General features: G+C 43.5%; 1 protein-coding gene across 2 annotated transcripts; it reads left to right on the forward strand.

Annotated features, from left to right (window-relative positions):
- Nucleotides 1–4,511: 4,511 nt before the first annotated feature.
- mgarpa (mitochondria localized glutamic acid rich protein a) lies at nt 4,512–23,346 on the forward strand. 2 transcript variants are annotated; one of them, XM_021561199.3, is made up of 8 exons: nt 4,512–4,736; nt 7,618–7,718; nt 7,948–8,053; nt 9,233–9,253; nt 15,110–15,502; nt 21,427–22,194; nt 22,912–22,960; nt 23,214–23,346. In XM_021561199.3, the coding sequence occupies exons 1-7, from the start codon at nt 4,661–4,663 to the stop codon at nt 22,929–22,931; spliced, it is 1,485 nt and encodes a 494-aa protein (XP_021416874.3). In that variant the 5' UTR covers nt 4,512–4,660; the 3' UTR covers nt 22,932–22,960; nt 23,214–23,346. The 2 variants fall into 2 exon arrangements, with proteins under 2 accessions (XP_021416874.3, XP_021416875.3); XM_021561200.3 differs by lacking the exon at nt 9,233–9,253.
- The last annotated feature ends 51 nt before the right edge of the window (nt 23,347–23,397 follow it).

Genomic DNA, 23,397 nt, shown 5'->3' on the forward strand with positions numbered 1-23,397 from the left:
GTAAGAGCTTTCATTATCTGCTTATATGCCCCTTTATTTATCCTACAGTTCTGAATTGGTGTACAGGGAGAACACTGTAAGAACTGTCCATGTTCTGAATTCTGCTGCTGTACATTTCAAAAGTGCTGAACAAATAGTTATATTGACTACGTCCGTCCTAGCTCGCTCATTAATGTCTTAAACGAAATTACGGATTGACGGTTATCCACTTGTCGTACCCTTATGTCATAGTTTGTACATTACAATTGTAAGAAGAAACCACATTTTTTTAAGCAAGTCAGCCACATCAGCTATGTTTTTTTTAAAGGCAGTAAATGAGGCTTAATGAACTGTTTCACTGCCAGACAAGGCTCATCTGATAGCCAGGTGGAGCAGTGGTAAGGTTTGTGGGCAACAGTTTGTCACCGTTATAGTGCAATGAATGTATTGTTTAGTGTTGTGTTGTGTAGTGGCTTTGCTGGCATGCATCCCACATGTTTTGTTCACAATTTTGCCACTGGTGCAGTTACATGGAGATATGGCTGTGTGGGAACACTACACAGAACCCTATAAAGGTGTGTAGTAATTTAACGCCTAGTGTAGGGTTGAGAAGCTACTGGAAGTGTTGTTGAATCCAATGAGTTGCGTTACCATTAGCTGAGGCCCAAAATGACTGCCTCGCCTGGTTCACCAACTACTTCTCAGATAGAGTTCAGTGTGTCAAATCGGAGGGCCTGTTGTCGGACCCCTGGCAGTCTCTATGGGGGTGCCACAGGGTTCAATTCTTGGGCCGACTATTTTCTCTGTATATATCAATGATGTCGCTCTTGCTACTGGTGATTCTCTGTTCCACCTCTACGCAGACGACACCATTCTGTATACATCTGGCCCTTCTTTGGACACTGTGTTAACTAACCTCCAAATGAGCTTCAATGCCATACAACTCTCCTTCCGTGGCCTCCAACTGCTCTTAAATGCTAGTAAAACTAAATGCATGCTCTTCAACCGATTGCTGCCCGCACCCGCCAGCCCGCCTAGCATCACTACTCTGGACAGTTCTGACATAGAATATGTTGACATCTACAAATACCTAGGTGTCTGGTTAGACTGTAAACTCTCCTTCCAGACTCACATTAAGCATCTCCAATCCAAAATTAAATCTAGAATTGGCGTCCAATTTCTCAAAAAAGCCTCCTTCACTCATGCTGCCAAACACCCTCGAAAACTGACTATCCTACCGATCCTTGACTTTGGCGATATCATTTACAAAATAGCCTCCAACACTCAACTCAGAAAATTGGATGTAGTCTATCACAGTGCCATCCGTTTTGTCCCCAAAGCCTCATATACTACCCACCACTGCGACCTGAATGCTCTCGTTGGCTGGCCCTCGCTACATATTCATCGCCAAACCCACTGGCTCCAGGTCATCTATAAGCCTTTGCTAGGTAAAACCCCCCTTATCTCAGCTCACTGGTAACCATAGCAACACCCACCCATTGCACACGCTCCAGTAGGTATATTTCACTGGTCATCCCCAAAGCCAACACCTCCTTTGGCCGCCTTTCCTTCCAATTCTCTGCTGCCGATGACTGGAACGAATTGCAAAAATCACTGAAGCTGGAGTCTTATATCTCCTCTCTAACTTTAAGCATCAGCTGTCAGAGCAGCTTACCGATCACTGCACCTGTACACAGCCCATCTGTAAATAGCCACCCCATATATATCCCCATGTATATTTTTTTTGTTGCTCTTTTGCACTCCAGTATGTTTTGCACATGTATCACGCCAGTGTTAATGCTAAATTGTAACTATTTCGCCACTATGACCTATTTATTCACATGTGTAACTCTGTTGTTTGTGTCACACTACTTTGCTTTATCCTGGCCAGGTTTGCAGTTGTAAATGAGAACTTGTTCTCACCTGGCCTACCTGGTTAAATAAAGGTGAAATAAAAAAAAAAAATTAAAAAACGCATCTTATGTATTAACATGCAAAAACATGTAACACTTTCATTCAATACTCTCTCAGACATAACTAGACCTTCATACACGTTTTTATTTTATTGCAAAACGTTACAGTAACTGGTTTAAAGTTGTACTTTATTTGAAGAACGCAGACTCATGTCGCTAAATAAAATCATACCTGTTTGAAATGGATTATTCTGTGTTCAATTACAATTATACTAGGCGCTGGTGATGGGCATTCCGGCGCTTTTCAGTGAGCCGTCTCGTTTCAGTGAGCTGGCTCGTTCGGCTCAGCTCACCAAAAAGAGCTGCTCTTTTGGCTCCCAAACGGCTCTTTTAAAAATATATATGTTCTGTATTTTTTCAAGTCAGAAAGTTTGCGTTAGTTTGACTATGATTGGTGTTAAAACAGTTCTAGTTAAATTATTAAATGAAATCATACTCTACCTTAACAAACCAATGCATTATTAAATACACTGTGGTTATGAAAAGAATGCTATTAAACATTTGTATTTAAAGTACTTTTGAGTGTTTTATTTTTTGAGAACATTTGAGTGTATATAAACAAAGTGAATGTAAATCTAACCATTCAAAACGAACACAATATGAACAGCATAATAGAATATTGCACCATATCTAAGAAAAATAAATGTGCATAACTGCAGCATCCCACAAATTGAAATGTAGAAAAGATGCTATTACACATGTGCATTTAAAGTATAACTTTAATGTACATAAACAAAGTGCATATAAATGTAACAATTCAAAATGAATACAATCTGAACATAATAATAGAATATTACACCATAAAGAATAAAAAATGATGTGCAAACTGCAGCATCCCACTTAAAACATTAAACTGGTCCCTCTTTTCTCTCTGTTCATTATTGCCATGTTATAACCAGAAAAACACAGCAATGCTGACCATATTTTGCTTTTATGAGAGATTTGCATTCAGAAATGCAAGCTGCCTCACTGTCGAGGGGCTGATGCGGTTTCTTCTCTCAGTAATTATTGGTCCTGTTTTCGAGAAGACCCTCTGAGAGAACAGATTTGGCCACTATGCAGAGTCTCCCTGTCATGACTTTAGTAAACCGTGGGTAGACGGAGGCCTTGTTCTTCCACCAGCTCAGAAGATCTGCAGATCTTCTTCCTGTTTCCCTGGTGCCTGAGCCAGCGGACTGCTGGGGCTGTCCCTCCCTGCAGCGGTGGTTATTCTCTGAAGTGCCTCATCAATCGCTCTGGCATCACTGAAGGCTAACTTCTTAAACCTGTGGTCAAGTGCAGCAGTTTTTGATAGCATGTGATCATATCCCATTCTGTGGAACTTTCTGTCTATTGATGAACATAGGGTGTCCATCAACTCTGTCACATGTCGAGTGGTTACATTTGCTTCTCTCTGGCGGCTGGCTGTGATTCGCTGCAGACCCTTACACAGGAGTATCATTTGAGGATGTCACATAGCTGAAAAGAGAGAACAGTAACTTATTAGTTCAGGTTTATGTTTGTCTACTGATACTACATTCTCATCTACATATATAATACTGGATTAAATGATGTAGTAATAACTGCTTACTGTACCTCTCTCCACTGATCTCCACAGTGACCTGCTCAAAGGGTTCCAGGACTCTGCACACCTCCTCCTCCACCTCCCAATCCTCTTGGGTCAGAGCATCATCAGGTGCATTGACAATGGTCAGGGTAGAGATGATGGCATCCTTTGACTCAAGAAACCGCTTAAACATATAACATGTTGAATTCCACCTTGTAGTGCAGTCTTGTTCAGGCCTCAGCTCAGGCATCCCCATCTGGCTTTGTGTAGACTTTAGTTTTTCAGCACCTACTGTGGTCCTGTGGAAGTACTCCACAGCTTCTTTCACTTTGTCCACAGTGGTCTTCACCTTCAGAGCATCTCTTACAATCAGGTGGATTGTGTGGGCAAGACATGGATGATGGGTAAATTGTAAAATGTCCATTGCTTTGGTTATGTTAGCTGCATTGTCGCTAACACAACATACCACTTTTCCATCTACTTGCCATTCTCTGGCCACTCTCAACAGTTCCTCTGCCAAGTTCTCTGGTGTGTCTGTCACTGAACTCAAAGCAGTCCAGAAGACAGCTCGATCAAAATCTTCAATGAAGTGACATGTAACCGACAGGTTACATGCACGAGGGTAACCACACGAAATGTCCAGCAGTCAGTGGTAAGGCAAGCTGCAGTAGCTTTTTGGACTCTTTCCCGCACTGAAGCCTGTGTGCTCTCATACAGTTGTGGAATAAGTGATTTTGAAAGGGTTTTCCTGCTTGGAATTGTGTTCATTGGATTTAGACTCTTGCTATAATTTTAAAAAACTATGTCCTCCACGATCGAAAATGGCTGGAAATCGGTGGCAATCGTTTTAGTCAATGAATTAGTTAATTATATGAATGTAAATATTTTGATTATTCATATCTTAATTGTTTTATGAATAGATTCGGCACTTCTGATTTGCGAGCCGGCTCCCAACGTTCACCTACAAGAGCCGGCTCTTAGAGCCGACTCGTTCGCGAACGAGCCATCACGACCACACATCCAGTGCTAAGCACAAGTGAGATAGGGCTCTGCTTCGTTCATCACAGGCTCGCATACCCTGTCATCTCCAGCCAGTCATTCTGCCCTCCCTCGCTTCGGCGCACGCTGCATTCCTCTGGTAGCTTTTGGATAGCGCATAGCGATGTTTCTCTGCAGAACGGCCTGGCAAAGATGTGGGCATTTGGCAAGGAAGTCAGCCTACCAGTTATCTAGAGATGGTGAGTATGACAAAATCGGTTCAAATGATAGCGAAGTCTTACCACATTAAAGTTGTAACGTTACATGATACAAGATGGCAACTGTGTATCCCTGTTGGCTTTTCTTTCCTCTGTATGTATAAGCTAAGGGTAGCCTATGGGTAGAGGAATATTCGTACATTTCAGAATATAACATTTTGTTCTCATGTGGTTTGGCTTTACTGAAACCGTCTCATCCCAAATTTGAAAGATGGCACCTGTTTTACTGTACAAGGGACGTGAAGGTCAATTGGAATGTTGGCCAATTAATTATGTTCTAAATCTTTTCATTGTGTTAATTTTGATATTGGAGCGTTAAATTGTTACATTACACGGTTTAAAGAGAAACTTGTTTTCTCCATGTCCAATCCACTCCCTCAAATTATCCAAACCAAACAAGATGGGCCCCATGTAATTTTGTTACGAAACGAAGTGCAAGTGTTACTATGCATACTCCGTAGTGGACTGTGCCAACAAATCTTTAATCCTATCCAATCGTGAATTACTTAGTTTCCTTGTCGGTACCAGCTTGTCACTTTTGTCGAGGACGATGGCCTAGGTGTGCATATCATACATTTTAACTGTAGTTACGAACCACGAGCTTGGAAGGTAAAAACTGGTTACATAACCTTATTGTTATTAAACATCCTTAATATTTGACCTTAACTAAATCGGAGGTGGCATACATAAGGTTCCTACTTTGGCTCACGTGGTAGAGAACGTGTCACTGGCGTCTCAATGTATGGACTGCGGACAAAAGCACGCGTCACCATACAGCGCCCTCTGCGGGACCACGCACCAATGAACTTGCATTCTTCTGAACAGAAAACGGTAACTGATTGAATTTCGACGCCGCTTTAAACCTTAATATAAAAGACATTCAATAGGCATAGATTCAAGCAATCAGACAACCATATACTGTGCTGACAACAACAGGTAACTGCCAAATCACGTAAACAAGCTAGAACTGGGCGTTTTTATACCTTAAGCATGATGGGATGTTAATTGCTTAATTAACTCAGGAACCACACCTTTTTTTCAACATACTTCGCATTAATCAAGTGTTTCTTTTTATTTTGGTAGTTATTTACAGGTAAGCTTCTGAGAGAAAAACATACTAAGTGATCAACCCCCCCCCCTAGTTTCCCTGTGTGCTTTACCTTGCACTATTTTCCTTCACCTTTCAGTGGAATCTACACACTGTTTGTTGGCACGATGGCATTCCTCATTCTTTGCTGTAGCCCCTGCAGAAACTGGTTTAGCTACTCTTAGAAATGGCCCAAGGGCTAAGCAAAGATGGCAACATGACATGCCTTGTGCTTTTGCTCCAGCATTCTCCCCACTGACACACACACACAAATATGAGCTTGTCCCATGTCCTGCTGCCAAACACCATTGGTGGCATTTTAGGAGATTACGCAACACTGGCCCCTGATTTGCGTTTGTACAGCATACAACTCTACATTCACAAAAGGGACTCCTGTTATCGCAGTGGGACCCTTCCTGCCCACTCCCCTCCCTTGACCAGTACTGAGCCACAGAGCGGGTGTCATAGCTTAATCCTATGACATTGATCCACGGCCACTTGTGTTATCACAATCCCACGCCACTATAACCCTGGGACTGCAGTGGGGGTTGAACAGATTAGCTGGTCTAGAGCCTTGTTACAGAGGTAGGGCCACAGTGATTGGATCATAGGGATGAGAACTTTGAGGGTTAAAATTCCCCTGCAGTGACACTCCCTGTTTTGTCATCGGGGTGTTCCTTTTTGAAAGGAGAACCTACTAGTGCTCTTCCAATGAAACTAGTTATGTCTAGACTAAAATCTAGACTGAATTTAATTTGAGCCTAAATAACTGGTCCCCCACGTATGCTCACTCAATGTGAAAGGCTTGCAGGCTCTCCTGTTATTTTGGGGTGTGCTTGTTTGCTGTACAAGTGAAACCGGGGAGTGACTTGCTGTACATTGTGTCCTCAACTGTAGCTACTTGACACATTTTTATTTTCACCGCGGCAAAGCTGTGACACTGTTTTTGTGCAAGTCTGTCTGCACGATGGCTGTATATGCATGTCTGTCTTCGAAGGGTTGTGTGTGTCCGTCACAAAAACAATCGTCTAGAGGTGCGTGTTTGTGGTGTTCTAAGTGGTGTGTAAGATTGTCCGCGTCTATGGCGTTTGTGTGCCTGTCTGCCATGAGGGCAGCGCACTGACCTACAGCAGCGTTAGGAGGAAACGCTGACTCTGGTCCAGGTCTTGGCGTAAAGTAAGCAAAGCGCCTGGCTACACTTTTTTTCTGCCGACGTAATGGCTCTCCGGGAAAGCACAGTCAAAGTGAAAGAACTATGTCAAATGACAAAGCACCCCCTTGTGCTGATTATCATAAAAAATATGCTGCAGGAGAAAGATGAAAATTGGTGGTGGGTCATTTGACCTGCTGTTGAATATTGCTATTGCACTGACCTTCTAGGCAAATTTACGTTAGCTCGAATTCGACTAAACTTTTATTTTACACTAGCCTATTTCACTTTATTCCTTTTGCCTAGTGTTAGTCTGGTTGGCGTTCTACCAGCCGAGCACTGTTTTTCAGTTGGAGTCAAATGAGCTCTGACAGGCATATTCCTGGACACCTAAACCCATTCCACCTAATCCAATAAAAATCCAGGGCTCATGCTTCAACAAATCCTCTGTCCTCATGCTTCCCTCTCACTGCATTAGGTCTGTCCTATTGTAATCTTTTTAAACCAATCTTGTGGGGTCAAGATCAAATGTTGAATATCCTGTGACATCTACCGTGTTTCCTGATTACCTCTGAAGGCCGGGTGACCTTTACCTAACTGGTGACCTTTATTGTTTTTTGTTGTAGTACTGCCACGGCGACAGATGTCGTCGCTCCCCGGTGGTACTGGTGATAACATCATCTATGCCCTGCTGTGTGGTGGGGCCTTCGCTGGAGCTGTCGCCTATGTGAGTCTACACTTGTCCATTTTTACTTTGATCTGTTTGAGTTTAGATGACGTAGCTCATAGGGGGAAAAACAATACCAGACTGGCCTTTTCCCATAAACCTTGAACTTTATAATGTGCTCTTTTATTCTGTTACATGTCTAAAGTTGCCCTCAGAAGACTTATGTGTTTCATTGGTAGAGGAAAATATGTAACTATTTTGAGCATTGATCTTTTATTTCTTCTAACAGACGTACAGCACTGTGACCACAGACCACGCCAGATTCACCGACCGTGTAGCGGATATCAACGCTCGTCCTAAGACCGAGTGGGTTCCCAAACCATGGCCCCCCAAGAGTAAGTCTCACCTCACCCATTGTCTTACCTCACAACTTACCCACCCCACCGTCTTACCTCACAACCTCACCCATAGTCTTACCTCACAACCTCAACTAACCCCTCGTGTCATTCACCTCCCAGGTTATTGGATTAGACCCTGTTTGGTATGGGTCCAATGACTGTGACCCCCCCCCCCCCCCCCCCTCAGTTCAGTGGCCTCAGCTCTCTCTATTCATGAGTCATGGTTGGCAGTGCAGCTCGACGGCCGTCCTGTCTGTGTGAGGCAGAAATCCAAGCTAGGGTTTGTGGGACAGCAGGCCTGGATAATCCTCTACTTACGACCAAGGAATGTCACTGAGTGACCACGCACCTAAAACTATAGCCTGGCTACCCCCCCGGGAGAGCCTTTCTGCTGCAGTGGACAGCCTGCTGAGTTCATTAGAATTCACACACACACTGATAGTTGTCTCCGTCCTCCCCCTGTCGTTGTCATAGTTTATTAATAACTGTTGACACAGACGGGACAGCCCAGTCAACTCTGTGTGCTGCAATAACAAGCAGGCAGTACTTTTGGCCAGACCACCATTGACTCTTAGCCAAGCAGGCCAGCCAGCCCCCCCCCCCCCCCCCCCCCACGTTCTCTGGTCATTGCTGTCCAGGCAGCTGTCAGAGCCCTGTATATCGTTCTCAAGTCATCCCACTATCACACCTCACTTTTGCTATAATCACTTCCTGAAAACACAAACACACTCTCGTCCAATACCATTCTATTTATATGACCAGCTATTATGTCATCCAACAGTGGCCAGGCAGTTAGGTATTGATACTGGGAGAGGTCCATAATTGACTACTTCTGCTGTATAAACAGTTGAGATAAGATGTATAATTACAGTACCTTTTGTTGTCCAGTGGTAATGGATGTTTACTTTGGCAGGCTACAGCATAACCATAAACTCCCAACTACACAGCTTTCACACAAGCGCACGGCTGTCACGCTCATACAAGTGTGTAAAGATAAAACCCACCATGTCTGTATCATATATCATAACTGGGTACAGATCAGACATGCCTACTAAGACAACCAACCTCATTCATATACATACACGATTTATACATGTATCAGCCGGGTCACTATAATCATACACTCCATATAATCCACATGTAAACCTGTGACAATGCGTTTCTGTCTGTTTCCAGGCAGGGATGAGGAAGAGGAGGGTGAGTTCCTATGTGTGGCTTTTATAGCTAATGCCCTTGATTTATTTTAACTCACAGCTTGTTAAATAACTCTTTCTGAATGACCAATGAAACATAGTTTTTAGACTGACTAAGCGTACCTTGGCATGGATTTGATTTTTTTTTTTCACTCTCTCTCACTGATTGCCTTGAAATGTATCTGTTTCTCTATAGTTACACTCACAAACCTAGGCTTTCCTCTTGACGTGTTCAGAAAACGCATTCTGAGAACCAATGTTGGCCAAAAGGAGTGGATTCAGAAATGGGTGGAGTCTTCACGTATTGCATTTCAGTGATTTAAAAAAAAAAAATGCTGTGAAATGCCACGACAATCTACTTTATGGTTATTAGTGACGTCTCCACTCATCATAGGGTTCCTTAGTCCTCATTGGTTATTCACTGCGGAGCACCAGTCACATCGATTCTTACACCCACGCTAGAAGGTCTCCCTGTTCTGGTTAATAACTGCCTGAGCCATTTGCCTCATCTGATCAATCTTCAGTCAATGAATTGATCAGCAACGAGTTCTAAGTGCTTTTAACCTTTTTAGTCTTTAATGTGTTAATGCATAGTGTAAATAGGATAACTGTCTGAGATTAACTCATTTATTTGAATTGAAACCCAGATAAAATGTCGGGTCTAGAACAGGTTCTACTCTTATAGTTTTCTGGAGTTGCTCTTGGCTTTCTGTCATTAGCTAGGTTTCCATCCAGTTCGCAACAGTCTGCAAAAATATCATTTGGATTTTCCCACCAGAGAAGTTTCCATGGGTTAAATTCCCATGTACAGACAACAAGTTAATTGGGTTTCCATCGCATTTTCAGATTTTTTTTGTGTGATATATAGCGCATGTTCCCACTCTGGTATTTGCATGTGCGCTCTAGCCAACCGCTCACAGATACAGTGCTGGTGTAGCCTACATGAGATTATTATGGACAATAGAGCAATATTATTTGAATTTGTGAAACTGCAGCCTAGCATCAATATTGTCATGTCACCAGAATAAGACCCTCAATATATATTGGAAAGGAGCATCAAGGTCATCACCTTGCACTTTCACCACCCTGTGAAGTTCATAATATATTTAATCTGTAGCCTAATAAACTGCATGCGTTCCCGAGTCGTAGTGGGAGGACCTCACATTTAAAACATTTTTACTTCACCTTTATTTGACCAGGTAGGCTAGTTGAGAACAAGTTCTCATTTACAGCTGCGACCTGGCCAAGATAAAGCAAAGCAGTGCGACACCAACAACAACAACACGAGAGTTACACATGGAATAAACAAACATACTGTAAATGATACAATAGAAAAAGTTTTGCATTGTAGAGGAATTGTTAGTGTGTGCAAATGAGGTAGGATAAGGGGGTTAAGGCAATAATAGGCCATAGTGGCGAAATAATTACAGTATAGCAATTAAACACTGGAGTGATAGATATGCAGAAGATGAATGTGCAAGTAGAGATACTATGGTGCAAAGGAGCAAAATAAATAAATGGCAGTGTGGGGATGAGGTAGTTGGATGAGCTATTTACAGATGGGCTATGTACAGGTGCAGTGATCAGTGAGCTGCTCTGACAGCTTGTGCTTAAAGTTAGTGAGGGAGATATGAGTCTCCAGCTTCAGTGATTTGTATGTAGCAGCGACGAATATGTAGTGAGGGCCAGCCAACGAGAGCATACAGGTCGTAGTGGTGGGTAGTATATGGGTCTTTGGTGACAAAATGGATGGCACTGTGATAGACTGCATCCAATTTGCTGAGTAGTGTTGGAGGCTATTTTGTAAATGACATCGCCCAAGTCGAGGATCGGAAGGGTGGTCAGTTTTACGAGGATGTTTGGCAGCATGAGTGAAGGATGCTTTGTTGGGAAATAGGAAATCGATTCCAAATTTAATTTTGGATTGGAGATGTTTAATGTGAATCTGGAAGGAGATTTTAGTCTAACCAGACACCTAGGTGTTTGTAGTTGTCCACATATTCTAAGTCAGAACCGTCCAGAGTAGTGATGCTGGACAGGCGGCCAGGTGCGGGCAGCGATCAGTTGAAGAGCATGCATTTAGTTTTACTTGTATTTAAGAGCAGTTGGAGGCCATGGAAGGAGAGTTGTATGGCATTGAAGCTCGTCTGGAGGTTAGTTAACACACTGTCCAAGGAAGGGGCCAGATGTATACAGAATGGTGTCGTCTGCATAGAGGTGGTTCAGAGAATCACCAGCAGCAAGAGCGACATCATCGATGTATACAGTGAAGAGAGTTGGCTCGAGAATTTAACCCTGTGGCACCCCCATAGAGACTGATCTAGAAGAAAAAGAAACGCACACCTATAAAGACAAGGTGCTGGCTAGCGGAGTAGAAACTTGAAAATAAAAGAGAGCCATATATATACCCTGATGAAGACAGCTTGGCTGTCGAAATGTTGGTATTACATTTTTGCATCTGAGCTCCTAGAGTGTGCGGCTCTCTTTTATTTTCAAACCCCCATAGAGACTGCCAGAGGTTCGGACAACAGGCCCTCCGATTTGACACACTTGCCAGCCGTAGAGAAATGCTTATTGAAATTCTCAATTATCGTGGATTTATCGGTGGTGACAGTGTTTCCTAGCCTCAGTGCAGTGGGCAACTGGGAGAAGGTGCTCCTATTCTCCATGGACTTTAGTGTCCCAGAACCCGGGCCAGGTTGATAAGAAAGACCTGCTCGCTGATGTGTTTTAGGGAGCGTTTGACAATGATGAGGGGAGGTCGTTTGACCGCAGACCCATTACGGACGCAGGCAATGAGACAGTGATCGCTGAGATCCTGATTGAAGACAGCAGAGGTGTATTTGGAGTAGAGGTCGACCGATTAATCGGAATGGCTGATTTAATTAGGGCCGATTTCAAGTTTTCATTACAATCGAAAATCTGTATTTTTTACGCCGATTCTGCCGATAATTATTATGATTTTTTTTACACACCTTTTATTTAATCTTTTTAACTAGGCAAGTCAGTTAAGAACATTCTTATTTTCAATGACAGCCTAGGAACGGTGGGTCAACTGCCTTGTTCAGGGACAGAATTACAGATTTTTACCTTGTCAGCTCAGGGATCAAATCTTGCAACCTTACGGTTAACTAGTCCAACGCTCTAACCACCTGCCTCACAATCTAAGCAATCTAGATAGCCTGCCTGTTACGCAAATGCCGTAAGAAGCCAAGGTAAGTTGCTAGCTAGCATTAAACTTATCTTATAAAAAACAATCAATCAATCATAATCACTAGTTATCAACACAAGGTTGATGATATTACTAGTTTATCTAGCGTGTCCTGCGTTGCATATAATCGATGCCGTGCGCTTTCGCAAAAAAGGACTGTCGTTGCTCCAACGTGTACCTAACCATAACATCAATGCCTTTCTTAAAATCAATACACAGAAGTATATATTGCTTAGATTGTAGGATGGCCGGGGTGTCAAGCATGTCTACGTTTAGGTCACCTAACAGCACGAGCACTGAAAATAGATTGGGGGCAATCAATTCACATATGGTGTCCAGGGCACAGCTGGGGGCAGAAGGTGGTCTATAGCAAGCAGCAACGGTGAGAGACTGGAAAATACATTTTTAAAAGTAGAAGCTCAAATTGTTTGGGCACAGACCTGGATAGCCTGCAGAGTTCTGTCTTACTATCTCTGCAGTAGATTGCAACTCCACCCCCTTGGCAGTTCTATCTTGTCAGAAAATGTTATAGTTAGGGATGGAAATTTTAGGGTTTTTGATGGTCTTCCTAAGCTAGGATTCAGACACGGCTAGGGCATCCGGGTTGGCAGGGTGTGCTAAAGCAGTGAATATAACAAACTTCGGGAGGGGGCTTCCAATGTTCACATGCATGAAACCAAGGCTTTTACAGTTACAGAAGTCAACAAATGAGAGCGCCTGGGGAAGGGGAGTCGAGCTAGGCACTGCAGGGCCTGGATTAACCTCTACAACACTAGAGGAACAGAGGAAGAGTAGGATAAGGGTACGGCTAAAGGCTATAAGAACTGGTCGTCTAGTATGTAAAAGGAGCAGGTTTCGGGGCACTGTAGAATGCATGTCATCGCGTGACTCCCAAGTTTACTTCCAATATGATGGTTATTATATCAATATTTGCGCATAAAAAGCATTTTCATCACCATTTCTCTAATTAATTGTACAGACACACAAAGATCCCACCTTGTTTACGGTGTTTTGTCGACATTTGGGAAGTTTAGACTTGCTGTTTCATTCAGGCCTGTCAAACTAATTCTGACATGTACTTAACGTGCATAAAAGGGTTGACTGGAAACCTGGTTAATGCCAGAAAGATTGTTAGTGGACCATAAGCATCTGGTTGGTGTAAAACCTACTGTTGATGGTAATATTTGGAAGGACCTGTTTGGGAATGAGTTTGCCTGCACAAAATATTTTGGTTTCTCAAGATGTTAAACTTGAGACTAATGCTGTTGATGACTTTGATATATAGATTTTATTGGTGGTCCTTTGGATTCTGAAAGGAAACTAGTTTTTTTCCTATCTGATCCCACCCCACCCAGCTTCTCCCATCTGACCCTAACCTATCCTTTTGTCTGAAATACCTGTTAATCAGAACAGGGGGTCCCCCTCCTTGACACTACTCCTTTCCTATTGGACGATCCATCCCAAAACATGTCCCCCTTCTCTTTCACTTTTAATCCTCTGTCTCCCCTTACCTCTTTAAAACCTGTACCTCTTTATTAGAGGCTCTTTATTCGCTACCAAACAGAGACAACAGGTGATGTCATCTTAGTGCGCCCTTAAGGGGGTTATGCACCTAGAATGCGAACGCACTGTTAGCATTATCAGTGCATTGCACAAGGAAGAGAATCACGTAGGGAATTGATTATCATATTCTTAGATGTTGAACTTGAATTGTCAATAATGGTGACATTTTTCTGATTTTAAAGTTATTTTGATTAAAGGTTCTCTTCCTCCCTTTCCGCTAACGCTCCTATTTTTACTCTTTTCAGTGTAAAAGTAAATTGCCTACACGTCAGGGGACTTTATAGCCTACTGGACTGTTTGGATGAATCTGAAAAGGGGGAAATCTCTTCTACTTTCCTGCTACGTCCCATACATTCAACTATTGTCTGTTTCTGAAAGTTTCTCTGCTGGATTTCCCCATTTTTGATTTGATGAACTCTTGTATGTGGCCTCTTCCAGGATGGATTCATGTTAATGGGTACATTTTAAAATTAAATGTGCACAAACCACCTTGGTTGTCTCTGTGTTATTGTTGGAATTTCCAGGTACTGGTAGCTTTGATTGGATGGTAAGATTTGCCATCTTTATCCTCTCACCCTCTACCCTCTGACCTGACCCTGTCTACCTTCACTATGTCACTTTAATTTTGCCTGCCTCCCTCTGTCGTTTTTATTCTTCTTTCCCTCCCTTTCTGTCTTTGGGTTTGCATGTGGTTCTGTCGTGAATTCTCCTCTGCAGTGATTTGCTTTGCTGGGGTTTTCCCCTTCTAGGTGGAGTGTGGTATGAGCCGGAGGTGTGGTAAGAGGAGTGGCATGGGCATGTGTGACGTGGTGTATGATTGAGTGTGTAGTTGTGCACACGGCAGCTCAGGATACAGAACTAGATCAGAGCTGTACATGATCAGATATGACTTAGAGAAATGACTTTATGTGAATATTCTGTTATTGTAGGTGTTATGTAGGGTAATTCACATGCTCTGTAAATCCACTTATTTCTTTGAGTATTGTGTTGTAGAGCATGGCTTACTCGGGCAGTGTGGTGTTGGTGCCCTTCAAAGATCGATGCCATCTTTACTGATTTATACATTTTCCCTCCCTCCTGTTTTAGGTGAGGAAGCAGTAGCTGATGGAGAGGAGGAAGCAGAGGAGGCGGCGCCTGGAGAGGAGCCTGCAGCTGAAGAGACTGTAGAGGCGGAAAACGTAGCAGAACTTGCTGAAGAGACCGAAGCAGTCTCTGAAGAACCTGCTGTGGAGGCAGCAGTAGAGGAAGTGGCTGTAGTAGAAGCAGAGACTGTGGTGGAGGAGGTCGCAGAGGCTGTCGCCGAGGCTGCTGAAGTCATCGCCGAGGTTGCTGAAGAGGTCGTTGAGGTGGCCAAGGAAGTAGAGGCGGCAGCAGAGGAAGTGGTCATAGTGGCCGAGGCCGTGGAGGATGCTGCAGAGGCCATTGCCGTGCCCGCCTTCCCCGAGGAAGCAGTTGCTGTGGTAGAGCCAGAGAGCAATGGTATGGCCGCACAGGAGGAGGTAGCCCCCGAGGCTGCTGTTACTGCGGTGTAACGGGCGCGTACACTGTCCTTCACCACCAGCCCAACACACATACACACTGATAGACAAGCAACTAGAGGAAGGTTAGGTGTGCACTATTTACCCACACCATATAATACAGTACCACCTAAAACTGATCCCACCTTTTCCAAAAACCACTTTAGAGCTTGACTCCTGAGATGTAAAGGTTCTTCTCTGGAAAGAACACATTTTATTTATTAGAGTTTATATAGATGGCAGAGGTGTAATTAATGATATGACTGATTAAGTTAAAGTGAGAAGACTGAGTAGAATATTGTTATTTCCCCCCCCCCCCCCCTTCACACTAGAAGCTTCCAGACTTTGTGGGGTTTGATTACTTTATGAAGTTCAGTCTCTCCTGGCTATGTACAGTATAGTTGTTGTGATTCCTGGAGATGGTAAAAGCACTAAAAAGCTTTCATTGCTGAGGCTGTGTTTTCCTGAATTCCCAATCCAAACAGAACAGCAGATCGCCACAGTGAGACCCTTTAGAAAGTGGCAGTGATGTCATCAATGCTATCTCTTGCACAGTTAAGGATGTAACGGTTTCAACCTTGTGTCATTACAGTAAGGATAAAAACACACAGCTGCAAATCACTTCTCCCTCCAAATGACCTTTTCTCCCTTCCTCTCAAACATGGCCCACTCATCTTTCACCATTCTGTTTATGATCTCCACTGACCTAGCGTATCAACAATCTTTAATCTCTCACCTGCCTTGCCTCAGAGGCCCGCCGCCGCATGCAACCAAAAACAGGAAAACACCTCAAATGAGCCATTTGATTATTTTGTTTGTAATGTGTACGCCCAGTCCACGGCTAACCAATCACTACTACTCAGGGATTATTTGGAAGATATTACATTTACTGTACTTTTTTAAGCCTCTTTTAATATGCTTCTCTGCCAGATATCACTGAGTTGGTACACGCCGACGTAATGATGAAAGCTTTGTTTAACCTAACCCGCTGCACATCTCGTGCAGCCGTGTGATAGCTTCTGCTAGTACAGACAACCCTACCTGTGCACGCTCTGTGACTGTAACACAACAAACTGTTGCCGTGTGTTTTATTCTCCACTGTAAAACTGGAACTTTGAGGGAATGACCTCGTAAGGTTAACTTGATGAACTCAACCATGTGGTCATTCAGATTTTGCTCTTTTTTAAAAAACTGGTTCACGCAGTGAGTAGTTGTGTAATGGGATTTCATCGAGCCAAACAATAAAAGTATTTAGAGACTGGAAAGATCCCCTCCCGTGTTTCATTTGTCTGGATTTGGTTTGCTTGCGCTAACGGCTTTCGGCTGCAGAAAACCAGTGTCTTTCCAAAATAATGGTTTCCATCACAAGGAAAAATGACGAGACAATCTGCCTTCAGAATGTTATAAATGTGATAATTGCGTAAATATCAAAACACCTTTAACCAAACGTTATAATATATTTTGATATCATATACTATAGTTTTACCATTAAGGACCTGGGGATAAATCCACCACACCGACACGAGTTAATTCATCTCTGCACTGTTGCCCCACGAGTCGACAAATTATTTACTTTAGAGCAGTACACAAATCAGAATCTCCCTAGTTGTGAAAATATGTCAAGACCAATGTGTTTCAAATCAAACCATTATCCTGTTTGGTGTGTGTGTGTGTGCGCCTTTGTGATATTTGGCAGGAAGGCATTTTATTTGAGGTGGCCTCTTTTTATAAAGGGTGGTTGGCAACATGCAAAATGATGGTCTTTACATGTATATTCTGATACACTTATTTTAATGTCTGTATTCACATTTAGAAATGACTCAATCATACTTCTATTCTTACAAGGCATTTTGTGCTGCGTACATGCACTATGTGGAATTTTTATGCTCAGTTAAATGCTATTCCAGACACTAACTTCATCACTTTCTGTACCCTCATCTGCTCAATGCCTTTCTTTGCTATGCCTCCTATCTGCACCCATGCCACTGCTGGTTGGAGGTGCTATAGCAGGACTGGCTCAATGGAATGGAGTCAAACGTGGTTTCCATATGTTTGAAACCATTCCATTCATGCCATTCGGACCTTAAAATGAGCCTGTCCTATAGCTTCTCCCACCAGCCTCCACTGTGTAGGGGTTGAAATTCTGCACCTGTAGGCTCCATCCTAACCCACTCAATACCACCCATTCTCCTGCGGTCACTCAGTGCTCTGGTGGGTACATTCTTTCCATTGTCTGCTAGCCTGCATTGGTCAAATGCATTTCTGCTTTGCATTATTCACCAAAAATGTGCCCCCCCAAAATGTACATGTCTTAGTTGAAATGTGGGAATTTTGGAAAACGAGATGAATGCAGTAGAGGTCAATGCCACAATGCATGGTGAAGGTCTATATTCACCTCCAACTGGACAATATTGATGCAAATGCAAGAAATAGTCTCAACCCATTCGGATTGCCTTTTTCTCCCTGTAGAAGCTCTAGCTAACGCCTGTCTTGTCTTTCGTTTTTGCAAAAATGTTTGACTTTATTTGTACAACTCAAGCTACCCTTTTCGGATGAGTCTCACTGAGTCTTTCAACTAGCATGGCTTCCCTGTAAGTCATTGACTTCTGTCTGGCTAATGGCTAAGTGGTGTTTGTCTGCACATGAAGTCAAGTGATGGTAACGTTTCTGGTTAAACTGCACTTTTCAAACAAGAATGTGTCACCATCTCTTGGGATTTGTACACAAAATACTACAACTTCCATGTTGGCATGGCTAACTGCTTCTGTTTTTCTCGGTCGCCTTTTTACACATTACATTGGGTGAGTGTGGTACAGTGACTTATTCCACATTTTGTTATGTTACAGCCTTATTCTGAAATTGATTAAAAAAAAAAAATCTAGACACTACTCCATGATTAAAAACAGGTTTAGAAATGTTTGCAAATGTATTAAAAAATAAACTGAAATATCACATTTACATACAGTACCAGTCAAAAGTTTGGACGCACTTACTCATTCCAGGGTTTTTCTTTATTTTTCCTATTTCCTACATTGTAGAATAATAGTGAAGACATTAACTATGAAATTACACATGAAATCATGTAGTAACCCAAAAAGTGTGAAACAATCAAAATAGATTTGAGATTCTTCAAAGTAGCCACCCTTTGCCTTGAAGACAGCTTTGCACACTTTTGGCATTCTCTCAACCAGCTTCATGAGGTAGTAACCTGGAATGCATTTCAATTAACAGGTGTGCCTAGTTAAAAGTCCATTTGTGGAATTTCTTAAATGGTCAAATAACAAAAGAGAGAGGACAGTCCATCATTACTTTAAGACATGAAGTTCAGTCAATCCGGAACCTTTCAAGACTTCAAGAGCAGTCACAAAACCCGCCAAGTGCTATGATGAATCTGGCTCTCACGAGGACCGCCATAGGAAAAGGAAATCCAGAGTTACCTCTGCTGCAGAGGATAAGTTCATTAGAGTTGACTGCACCTCATATTGCAGCACAAATAAATGCTTCACACAGTTCAAGTAACAGACACATCTCAATAACATATGTTCAGAGGAGACTGTGTGAATCAAGCCTTCATGGTCAAATTGCTGCAAAGAAACCACTACGAAGAAGTGACTTGCTTGGTCCAAGAAACACAAACAATGGGCATTAGACCAGTGGAAATCTGTTCTTTGGTCTGATGAGTCCAAATTTTAGATTTTTGGTTCCAACCGCTGTGTCTTTGTGAGACGCAGAGTAGGTGAACGGATGATCTTATGTGTAGTTCCCACCGTAAAGCGTGGAGGAGGCGGTGACAATAGTAACCAGCATGGCTACCACAGCATTCTGCAGCGATAAGCCATCCCATCTGGTTTGCACTTATCATTTGTTTTACAACAGAACAATGACCCAAAATATACCTCCAGGCTATGTAAGGGCTATTTTACCATGGAGAGTGATGGAGTGCTGCACTAGATGACCTGGCCTCCACAATCATCTGACTTCAACCCAATTGGAATGGTTTGTGATGAGTTGGATCACAGAGTGAAGGAAAAGCAGCCAACAAGTGCTCAGCATATGTGGGAACTCCTTCCAGACTGTTGCATTCCTCATGAAGCTGGTTGAGAGAATGCCAAGAGTGTGCAAAGCTGGCAAGAGTGTGCAAGGCAAAGGTTGGCTACTTTGAAAAATCTGAAATATAAAATATATTTTGATTGAACTTTGGTTACTACATGATGCCATATGTTATTTCATAGTTTTGATGTCTTCACTATTATTCTACAATGTAGAAAATAGTAAAAATAAAGAAAACCCCTGAAATGATTAGGTGTGTCCAAACTTTTGACTGGTACTGTAAGTAGTTAGACCCTTGACTCAGTACTTTGTTGAAGCGCCTTTGGCAGCGATTATAGCCTCGTCTTGTTGGGTATGACGCTACAACTGCCGGTTATGGGGCCAACCCTCAGGACTTTGGTCCTCTTGTCTGACTTTCTCGCTCCCTCCAGCCCCACGACAATGTACTCTGTATTACAGAGAATAAGACAACTGTATTTGGGGAGTTTCTCCCATTCTTCTCTGAAGATCCTCTAAAGCTCTGTCAGGTTAGATGGGTTGTGTCGCTACAAGCTATTTTCAGGTCTTTCCAGAGATGTTCAAGTCCCGACTCTGGCTGGGCCACTCAAGGACAATCAGAGACTTGTCCTGAAGCCACTCCAGCGTTGTCTTGGCTTTTTGCTTAAGGTCGTTGTCCTGTTGGAAGGTTTTCCTTCACCCCAGTCTGAGCGCTTTGAGGCAGGTTTTCATCAAGGATCTCTCTGTACTTTACACTGTTCCTCTTTCCCTCGATCCTGACTAGTCTCCCAGTCCCTGCCACTGAAAAACATCCCCACAACATGATGCTGCCACCATGCTTCACTGTAGGAATGGTATTGGCCAGGTGATGAGCGGTGCCTGGTTTCCTCTAGATGTGACGCTTGACATTCAGGCCAAAGAGTTCAATCTTGGTTTCTTTTGACCAGAGAATCTTGTTTCTCATGGTCTGAGAGTCTTTTAGGTGTTTGTGGCAGATTCCTTGTGCCTTTTCTTGATTAGTGGCGTCCGTCTGGCCACTCTACCATAAAGGCCTGATTGGTGAAGTGCTGCAGAGATGGTTGTCCTTCTGGAAGGTTCTCCCATCACCACAGAGGAACTCTGGAGTTCTGTCAGAGTGACCATCAGGTTCTTGGTCCCCTCCCTGACTAAGGCCCTTCTCCGCCGATTGCTCAGTTTGGCCAGGCGGCCAGCTCTAGGGAGAGCCTTGGTGGTTCCAAACTTCTTCCATTTAAGAATGATGAAGGCCTCTGTGTTCTTGGGGACCTTTTAATGCTGCAGAAATGTTTTGGTACCCTTCCCCAGATCTCTGCCTCGACAGAATCCTGTCTCGGAGCTCTACAGACAATTCCTTTGACCTCATGGCTTGGTTTTTGCTCTGACATGTACTGTCAACTGTGGGACCTTTTATATAGACAGGTGTGTACCTTTCCAAATCATGTCCAATCAATTTAATTTACCACAGGTGGACTCCCAAGTTGTAGAAACACCTCAAGGATGATCAATGAAAACAGGATGCACCTGAGCTCAATTTCGAGTCTCATAGCAAAGGGTCTGAATAGTTATGTATTTGTTTTGTATTTTTAATATATTTGCTCATTTAAAAAAAAAAAACTTTCTTTGCTTTGTCATTGTGTGTGTTGATGGAGGATTTTTATTAGTTTAATCCATTTTGGAATTAGGCTGTAATGTAACAATGTGGAAAAAGTTGAGCGGTCTGAATAATTTCCGAATGCACTGTATGTTGATTGAGTTGGAGATATTGAGTCTTTTTGTAACATGAGTGTGAGTGATGTATCGGCGCTTGGTTTTATTTTTCAGTGGCACCAGTCGCTATGGCTGCAGCCTCTGCTTTGGCGGTGACAACAGTCGCTGAAGTAGTTTTAGAAGTCAAGGAGGCTGCCCCTGTAGAGGCCCCAGCTGCAGAAGAAGCCGCTCCAGTCGAGGCCGCACCCATAGAAGAGGCTCCAACTGCAGTCGAAGAAGCTCCAATTGAGGCTGCCGCAGCAGAGATTGTGGAGGCAGACGCTGCTCCTGTGGAGGCAGACACTGCTCCTGTGGAGGCAGATGCGGCCCCTGTGGAGGCAGACGCGGCCCCTGTGGAGGCAGACGCGGCCCCTGTGGAGGCAGACGCGGCCCCTGTGGAGGCAGACGCGGCCCCTGTGGAGGCAGACGCGGCCCCTGTGGAGGCAGACGCGGCCCCTGTGGAGGCAGACGCGGCCCCTGTGGAGGCAGACGCGGCCCCTGTGGAGGCAGACGCGGCCCCTGTGGAGGCAGACGCGGCCCCTGTGGAGGCAGACGCTGCCCCTGTGGAGGCAGACGCTGCCCCTGTGGAGGCAGACGCGGCCCCTGTGGAGGCAGACGCGGCCCCTGTGGAGGCAGACGCGGCCCCTGTGGAGGCAGACGCGGCCCCTGTGGAGGCAGACGCGGCCCCTGTGGTGGAAGAGACGCCAGCTGCTAAGGAGTACATTGTCGTGGTGCTGGACGGAGCGAGCAAGTCAGACAAGAAGCCCAAAGTCCTGGGGATTGGCCCCATGACCGGCAGGATTATCCCAGACGAAGACGAGGCCCCTGCTGCTGAGGTAACAGGTAATTTGACAAATTAACAGGATGCAACTGATCAGGTAACCTAGCCTAGCAGCAGGTAGCCTAGTGGTTAGAGCGTTGGACTAGGAACTGAAAGGTTGGAAGATCGAATCCCCGAGCTGACAAGGTAAAAATCTGTCATTCTGCCCCTGAACAGGCAGTTAACCCACTGTTCCTACGCCATCATTGAAAATAAGAATTTGTTCTTAACTGAGTTGCCTAGTTAAATAAAGGTGCAAAAAGAAAACGTCTGATCAGTTGGATGAGTAGATTATTAAAAAAATAAGACTGACACTTTATAAATGCACACACAGGCATTCAGGATTTTGTTGAAAAGGATCTATTTGAGCTAAATGTAACCAATGATGCGACCAGTCATACTGGTACACATAGTTGTACAGAGGTAGGATCTTAACTTGACCCGTTTCTCACAGCAGGAAAATAATTCCGCAGCAAACGGAAATGTGGATTATAATTCATGGACGTTTTTGGTAGGGGTTGGTACATTTTTAGTTGGGGCAAATTAAGTCTGAAATGTTTAAAAAGAAATTACAAACTTCAGAAGCCTTTTTTAAGCCTTTTAATAGACTACACGTTTGCATTTTTGTCCTGCAACAAACCGGGTGATCCTGTATCAAATTTAAGATTGACAGGCTACTGCCATTTCAGTGTTAGTCAGAGTATTGTGATCTAATGTGATCTCACCACGTTGGTCTTCAGGGCAAGCGACGGCTGCTTAGGATACAGATGCAGTTGAACCAACTGACAGGTATTGAACTTCTGTAGTCACTTCTCTAAGTAGGCATCTATTCACCAGGGGAAAACACTACACAGGTTTAGGTTAGATTACAATACACAAGAAACATTTTCCTTTTTGGACATAGTCTAACCTAAAACGATAGTGTTTTCCCTTGGTGATTAGATGCATACTTGTTTATTACTTTTTCTGTCTGGTCTGTCATGCACCAGTCTTGATACCATGTGTTTTTATTGAACTTTTCTTCTCATTCTATTCTTCACAGTAAGCACTTGGAGCCCCTGGATGATATATCTACTCTGAGGAAGACAAGGGATGTGCCTTCCCCCACACTTGAACCCTTCCACACATTTTGACCCCTAACCCCTGACAGTCTACCCTTGATTTTTATCTGTAGTATAAAACTTTTCTCCCTGTCTTGCATCGGGGAATTGTCTGTGTATATGTTC

This window comes from Oncorhynchus mykiss, chromosome 14, assembly GCF_057628025.1.
Source record: "Oncorhynchus mykiss isolate SJ-2025 chromosome 14, ASM5762802v1, whole genome shotgun sequence".
In the NCBI taxonomy this organism is placed as follows: domain Eukaryota; kingdom Metazoa; phylum Chordata; class Actinopteri; order Salmoniformes; family Salmonidae; genus Oncorhynchus; species Oncorhynchus mykiss.

What these genes read in the sequence shown, in the direction of transcription:
- mgarpa (XM_021561199.3), top strand. Translation starts at nt 4,661, where the DNA reads ATGTTTCTCTGCAGAACGGCCTGGCAAAGATGTGGGCATTTGGCAAGG. An exon ending in CTACCAGTTATCTAGAGATG is followed by an intron (nt 4,737 to 7,617) that starts GTGAGTATGACA and finishes TTTTTGTTGTAG; the next exon opens with TACTGCCACGGCGACAGATG. An exon ending in TCGCTGGAGCTGTCGCCTAT is followed by an intron (nt 7,719 to 7,947) that starts GTGAGTCTACAC and finishes TTCTTCTAACAG; the next exon opens with ACGTACAGCACTGTGACCAC.